We start from the raw sequence: 7,873 nt of genomic DNA on the forward strand, positions 1-7,873 counted from the left end.
GGGCAGCGGACAAGGCGAAAATGGCGGCAATTTGGACGGTGGGAAGACAACCTCTACAAGAAGTAGTCTATTCTGCAGAAGAAGGCTTCGTGATAGTTAGAATTAATGGTGTTTTCATCTGCAGGTGCTACGCGCCTCCACGATAGACGATAGAGCGGTTTAACCAGATGCAGTCTACTGGTGGAACACGACGATTGCTGAATTACAGGCAAATTGCCTCCGTGCCAGAAGGAGACGTCAGCGAGCTCGCAATGATACCGATGGAGAAGAAAGAATACTAGCGCCCAGGATAGCAAGAACCGCACTTAACAAAGCAATTAAGCTCAGCAAGAAATCTTGCTTTGAGGGACTTTGTCATAGCGCCAACGCGAATCCTTGGGGAGATGCTTACATAGTTGCCATGTCAAAAATAAAGCTTCTTTCGTACCACCCGAAAGGTGTCCGGAGAAGATGAAAGCCATTATCGACGGGATGTTTCTACAACATGAAACAACATCCTGGCTAAGCCCACCGTATGGTAAGGAGGCGGAGCACGTCGAGGAAGCTCGAGTCACCAACGAGTAGCTAATCGAGCTAGCGAAGGCCATGAAGGGAAAGAAGGCCCCAGGACCAGACGGAATTCCAATGTTTAGGACCATACTGCAGAAATGTATTGACGAAGGTAACTTTCCCGATACCTGAAAGCGTCAGAAGCTGGTGTTGCTGCCGAAGCCGGGAAACCCCCCGGAAATCCCTCAGCGTACAGACCTATATGCCTATTGGATAACCGCCTAGTTAGCTTCGAGGTACGATGCTGGTCTAACAAGCCAGTCGTCGTATGTTTGAATCTCAGCTAAGTAGGCGGTGCTTACTAGATAGAGTCAGTAGGATCGTTACCCTGGCCCCGTAATTTTCCTTACTCTAAACAGCCGGCTGTGAAGTCTGTCGATAAAGAAGGGTAATGTCTAATGACGGTTTAAGCCCACGGCTTTTTGCCTATTGGATACGGTTGGCAAGCCGCTAGAGAGAGTCAATCAATCACGGCAGACGTTCCTCAGGGCTCCATCCTTGACCCGACGCTATGGAATGTATGTACGAGGTACGATGGAGTATTGAAGCTGAACCTCCCCAGGGGTGTGAAGATTGTCGGCTGATAATGTGGCACTGATAGTAACTGGCGAATCAAGAAAAGAGGTGGAGGTAGTCGCCATGGAATTCATACATATGGTGGAAGATTGGATGGGAGAGAATAGGCTGGCAATAGCTCATCATAAAACAGAGGTGGTAGTGATTAGCAACCGAAAGGCTGTGCAGCAGGCAAAGATCTTAGTCGGGGAATGCATTATCGACTCTAAGCGTGAAGTGAAGCAGCTGGGCGTGATTATCGACGATCGACTAAATTTCAATAGTCACGTAGATTATGCCTGTCAGAAGGCTGCAAAAGTGAACACAGCGCTAACCAGAATCTTGCTGAACAATTCGGTGATAAATAGTAGCAGGGGGAAGCTCCTGGCTAGTGGTACCACGTCAATATTTAGGTATGGCAGCCCTGTATGGATCTCGGCATTAAGAACGAAAAGAAATCTATCGCGTTTGAATAGCACGTACAGACTGATGAGCATGAGAGTAGTGAGCGCCTACTGCACCATATCACTGGAAGCGGTCTGCGTCATTATCGGCATGATCCCCATGGGATTGGTATTGGAGGAGGATTTAGAATGCCACAGAAGCAGAGGCCTCCGCGGAGCTCGAAAACGAAACCGGGTAGATACATTGCGTAAGTGGCAAGTGAAATGGAATAACGCAGATAATGGAAGATGGACACATCGGCTGATGAATGTGTTCACGTGAATGAACAGGAAACATGGAAAGTCAACTTCCACCTGACTCAATTCCTGTCAGGCCACGGTTGCTTCAGGAAGTACCTGCATAGATTCGGTCACACGGAGTCACCTGTCTGCCCGGAGTGCGCTGACGTAGAAGAAACGCCGGAGCACGTGGTGTTTGACTGCCCACGGTTCGGGGCAATGCGAAGCACATTGTTTGCCACCAGCGGTGGAATGTAATCAGCCGAATCATCATACAAATCATGTCAGCGCTGCAGCGAAAATGGCACGAGGATCAACAATTGAGCCCTTAAATAGAGTCTCGTGTAAGGTCTCGGAGAATGTTTCACCGTCGGGGAACTACTCGTCGGAGTAGGGTAGCTCCACCGCCGGGGACTACTCGAGTCGACGATAGCAGAGTGAAAGTTGACAAAATAACAACACTCACGGAAAGAAATCCTGCGAGGGTGGCCGTGAAGGGATGGACGTTAAGTTGGTCGCCATCCCAGCATCGGTGCACGTCTCGACAGGTGTACGGAGCAGACACAGTGTACAGATTATGTTGCAACTGCAACGACAGTGGAGAAACGACCAGCGAACTACCCATTCCGATTAGTATTGTCTCGACCGACGCATCGGTGGAGTGACGAGTACGACGAAGCAAACCAAGCTTGGACAGAAACACTACGAGGGCGGCCATGAGTGGATACATGTTATGTTGGTCGCTATCCTTGGACCGGTTCGCGTCTCGATAGGTGAAGTGGAAGTGCAGTGGCGAACTCGACGGAGCAGTGCTGAGCCCAACAAGACACCCTGCGAGGGTGGCCGTGAAGAGATGGAAGTCTTGACGGTCACCATCTCTGGATCGGTACACGTCTCGACATGTGCAAGGAAAGTAAACGGTGATGGAGCATGTAGTAGCATCAAGAATGACAGAGCCCTGAGAGCGTGGCTGTGAAGGAGTGGACGTTATGACGGTCGCCATCTCCGGGTCGGTTCACGTCTCGAAAGGTGTATGGAGCAGTGTACAAACACAGCACCCCCGAAGTAATACTTAACGGTAGTTCCGGAGGGGTTAAGGTCAGACGCCTGTGAGGTTTTTAGTGGGTTAGAGCCCCACTCTCTGCCACATTCATCATTAGTGTGCCTTGCATAGAGTTTCCTCACGTATAAAAACACACACACACAGATGATACAATGGGCGCCTTATCTTCGTTCATTATTTTTTTAATGTGATTTTAACCAGTTGGTCATTCACCATTAATCAATTATTGATCAGATGTTGTAATGAACTTTGACTCCCATGCAATTAGTTGAGAAGCCTTTCTAATCGTTTTTTAAAGTTTAATCGTTTTTTAAAGTTTGCCGAGTGTGCTGCCACACTGAAATCGCTGTTCAATATTATCTCAAATAGTATACAATATTATCACAAAAATGCTAAACGATAAATGAAAATAGCGGAAATATATTCTTATATCTACCTTAAACTTCAGGAAGTCAAATTTTGATCATATAGGTTTAAACTCCTGCCTTCGAAAAGAAGCAGCATCTTCTGGTCTGGGCGTAACGGAGTGGCCACGCACGGTCTCCTTTGTTTTTGAGGTACTAAAGGTATCCCACAAGATCGGATGAAGAATAAAAAAGAGCTGTTTGAATGAAACAATGGCGAAATACCAAGAATAACCCCAAACGATTACTTTTATATTCTCTCTATCGTCTTTCCAGTAAACTAGTAATAACAACACCAATCAAAACAGTCAGGCCCACGCCTGTTATTCTTGGACTAGAAGATTTGGTTTTCACTTCGAGAAAACTACGAATTGCTGGGCGGTTTTTCTCCACAAACTCCTGATTAGCTCCGAAATCCTCGATGCCTTGCAAAATAGACTTATAAGCATTCTCGCCGAACACCTTCTCATTTCGTTTAGCGAATGACTGCACAATCAACATTTGCTCATCAGTTTTCATACGAGCTAATAGACTGTTGAATGCCGACGCCACGTTCATATACGATCCATGCCTGAGAATTGGGACGTACAATGTAACAAAAAGTACTTACTTTGCATCAATTTAAATACTCACGCATCTGCCCATCTCACATAGTACGTTCGAAGGTATTCAGAAAGATGATCGAGAGTATAAGGATTTGCCAGAAGATACGAAAAAGCCGTACTCTTGTCCTGTAGTCTGATTTCATCGGAGCTAATTGCGTCCATTAATTTCTGGAAAATATGTAAAAATCAGGAAAAACATGCATTTTGTCGTGATTTAATTTCTATTACAAAAATTTGTTCCTTCTCCTGAGCACAACCCAGTCCTTGGAGAATAAGAATTTGTTCAGTGGCCATATTTGTTGTTAGATATTGATTCCACAGAAAATCAAAGTGCTCCTCCGTTCCCTGACGAATACCTTCACAATAGACAACTTGACGAAGATCCGGATGAACTCTGATAAGTAAAAATCCAATATTAACGGATATAGCCAACCAATTCTTTTGCTAATTCTTACTTTACAGCAGTATTATTAAAATACCGTCTGAATTCTTCTACAGCAGCCTCCTTGCATGCCGAATGACCGTAGTTACAAGTCCATTGAAGAACATTTATTCGCAAATAAGTAGTTAGTCGACTTTCGTCCTCACTAGGAGCTTGAAATTTTACCATATCGTAGACCTTACTGAATAACTGGATAATGTATTTCTGAAAACCTCAAATGGATGGAAATTTAAAAAATATGCTCTTGTAAACAAAACCAACATGCCATACCGCAAACATTTCCTCGTCTTCTGGATGAATCCTGCGCGAAAGAATGGTTAAACCATTTATTGCTGATAGCCATGGCGGATATTCCGTTTCAGCTTGTAGATAATCAAGAATCTCCAATGCAGATTCGTATGTTACTTCTCCTGCACGAGCTAAATTGAACAAATCATCCACTACTTGGGCTCTGTTCAAAACATGTATTCCACTAAAGTTATCCGACCGAAGTGCATCACTAATTTTATCCCAATTGGCAGTATCATAGTTTACACGGTAATAGCCGACCTGCTGATTGTTGAGTATAAAGTATGGTAACTGCGATGCATTGCTAATAGGGATTTTATATTCTCGAGTGTCAACAACTGTTGGCTTCGTATTTTGGAAATCCTCTTGTTTAGTCGCATATGTGATAGGAAGAGGCCACAGCGACTGATCAATATGGCTCATATTATTTAGCAGGAATCTTTTTTGAATGATAGAAAATCCGTCCTCAGATCCAGTAACAGTTACCAACGGGTAGCCAGATTGAATAGTCCACGGTTCCATGAAATCGCTAATAGCTGCTTCTCCATGCTGATTGAGAGCCGAAAATAAATTGTCTGGTCGGCTTGTTTTGAACTCTCGCTCTTTTATATACTTTCTAAGGGCATTTTGAAACTTTTCGGTACCTATGGCATGTTCCACCATTCTTAATACTACGGCCCCTTTATTGTACGATATGTTATCGAAAATGTTACTCACTTGTGATTGTGTATATACATTGTGAGTCATGGGATGAGTAGATTCCAAACTGTCCATCTGCATGACACCTTGTAGTTGTTCAATGACAAACTGATAGTCTAAATTCCAGTTTTGCTCTACTAACGCCGTTCCAAAATATTGAAAGTATCGAGCAAAACCTTCATTAAGCCACGTTACATCCCACCATTCGCATGTTACTAAATCACCAAACCACTGATGAGCAATTTCATGTGAAATAACAGCAGCGATTCGTTGCTGCTGCAGACTGGTTGAATCTTCACTTCTATAAAGTATATTTGTTTCACGGTAAGTCAATAAACCCCAGTTCTCCATTGCACCAGCAGAGAAATCTGGAACTGCTGCCATATACATACGAGTCATTTCGGCAACAGAAGTATACGGGTAATCAATCCATGATTCCAATTGTTTCAGTAATGCGATTCCCACTTGTAGACTGTAGTCCGTTTGGTTCATAGCTTCTGGTCGTGCAAGTACGCCCATTCCATCTTTGTAATTCACCTCATACTCAGCAACTATAAATGCCACCAAATAAGTGGACATCACCGGTGTTCTCTCGAACTCATCTTGAACGCGTCCATTGCTGCAAATATAATTTTTTTTTTGTATATCATAAGTTCACATTTCTAAACAAATTCTAACGTTACGTTAAATCGCTTTCCAACTTTATTTCAGTATTTGAGAAGGAACGGAAATTTTGTGGTCGATTGATTTTGATCTGAAACGTTGCTTTGAATTTTGGTTCATCAAAACAAGGAAATGCTCGTCTTGCCGAAGTCGTTTGAAATTGAGTGGATGCCAGCCACACATTTTTATCACCAACTTTATAATAGCTTCTATAGAAACCTCGCATATCACTTGACAATATACCAACGTAGTTGATTTTTAACAAGTAATCAAGTTCTCCTAAGGGTGCATTGATGGGTATGGTAAGAATTTCCGTGTCCTCATTGTAACTGGTTTGCCCGGTCGATATAACGGCATTGTTGTCGGCTTGATTCAATATCAAAGAAGTAATATTAATTTCAGCTACATGCAAAGCAATATTGGTTACTCCAACTTTCGACGGTTTTAATTTGATAGAGACAATTCCATCAAATGTGAAAGCCTCGTGTTCCGCTTCATCCTCAAAATAGGGGGTCAACTCTACATCGTAATGTGATGGCCAAACGTCTTCATTCAAACGGTATTCTTCGAGCTCTGCTCGAGGGACTTCCTGCTCGAAGAGAACTGGCTCGAATAAATCAATCGGATTTGACACCACACTACAGAAGGTCGCAGCAAATAGAAATAACAACCTTCCCTGCATTCTGAAATTGAGAAAACAATCAAAGTCATACCTGTTTATCAATTGTTTCAGTATCATTGACAAAGCCTAATGTGATCACTTCTATGTACGCTAGTGTCCACTTTAATATCAATTGTGAATATTTTGGTAGATAAGCATTATTCAATGATTGATGGAAGGTAACATTCTGATTCATTGCTGTCGACATAGTCGAAGCTGGTGTAGACCGACTATTTTGCGGAGTATTGACACTTCCAAAGGTGCTGGACATGACGGAATCGCTCTAGTTTTTATGAAATATCTACCTAACTTTAGAGTTAACTGTTAATTTCTTTTGGCTTTTCAACATTTGCCTGGACTCCGCTTTCCAAAAATATAAAAAAGCTTATTCCTAGTGCCTGTCCTGAAATTAAGCTAAATCCTGATGTTCATCATTGTCACGGTATCGTTGTGCAAGCAACTTATAAATAACTTGCCGATTTCTGGCTTTTGTAATACGATTGATATTGCAAAGTAGAATAGTTGTTCTTTATAGCTATATAACTTTTGTAGCAATATTTGCTCACTCCAGCACTTTCAAAGATGTAGTTACTGTAACATTATGAATAACATTATGTATCATTATGAAAGTAATTGAACTGTGACACACTGGTTACAAAAATTTGTCTGGCATTCCAAAGGAAAAACTACCCAGGTAACCAAAGAGCATTAACATAAGCAGTAAATTAGCCGCTTATTAGCATACCTGGCATTTTATATTGCACGTTGCTGTTTATTAGCTTTTTGTCTGCCTAACTGCATTAAATTGGCATCCAAAATTCTGCTCAAATTCTTAGCCATATATTTTGCCAAAATAGCTTTTAAGTGGCATTAAGATGACTTTAATGCTTAAACATTTCACATATTTTATTGGTATCATCAACCATTGTAGAACACATTAAAACTCTATAGCTTAATTAGTGTCATAATTAATAGTGTGCAATCTATGGTTGGTAATCTGTAGCTGGTGTTACCTTTAAATTATGAAATTGTAGCACACGCCTCTTTAAGCACATTTCGTGATAACTCGTAATATAATAGTTTCATTTGCTGTAAACTAGCTAACCCGGTGAACTTCGTATTGCCACAAATTAAACTATGCTGCGGTGACGTAGCCAGGATATTCGTTGGGGGGGGGGGGGGGCAAGCCATTTTTTATTGGAAAAGTTTTAAACCTAAGAGGTTCACTTGCCTCTTGAAGAAGAACCAAGTTATTACGCAA

At 42.2% G+C, this 7,873-nt stretch overlaps 1 protein-coding gene across 1 annotated transcript; it reads right to left on the reverse strand.

Annotated features, from left to right (window-relative positions):
- Positions 1–3,515: 3,515 nt before the first annotated feature.
- Positions 3,516–6,633, reverse strand: LOC128745757 (membrane alanyl aminopeptidase). Its single transcript, XM_053842833.1, has 6 exons — positions 5,972–6,633; positions 4,572–5,907; positions 4,315–4,505; positions 4,088–4,253; positions 3,888–4,027; positions 3,516–3,825 (listed from the first exon to the last, which is right to left on the reverse strand). The coding sequence occupies exons 1-6, from the start codon at positions 6,631–6,633 to the stop codon at positions 3,516–3,518; spliced, it is 2,805 nt and encodes a 934-aa protein (XP_053698808.1).
- Positions 6,634–7,873: the final 1,240 nt, after the last annotated feature.

This window comes from Sabethes cyaneus, chromosome 1 (genome assembly GCF_943734655.1).
Source record: "Sabethes cyaneus chromosome 1, idSabCyanKW18_F2, whole genome shotgun sequence".
In the NCBI taxonomy this organism is placed as follows: Eukaryota; Metazoa; Arthropoda; class Insecta; order Diptera; family Culicidae; genus Sabethes; species Sabethes cyaneus.

Coding starts and splice junctions, on each gene's coding strand:
- LOC128745757 (XM_053842833.1), bottom strand. CDS start 6,633: ATGCAGGGAAGGTTGTTATTTCTATTTGCTGCGACCTTCTGTAGTGTG. Junction 5,908..5,971: donor AAGTTGGAAAGCGATTTAAC/GTAACGTTAGAA, acceptor TTATATTTGCAG/CAATGGACGCGTTCAAGATG. Junction 3,826..3,887: donor TATGTGAGATGGGCAGATGC/GTGAGTATTTAA, acceptor CCCAATTCTCAG/GCATGGATCGTATATGAACG.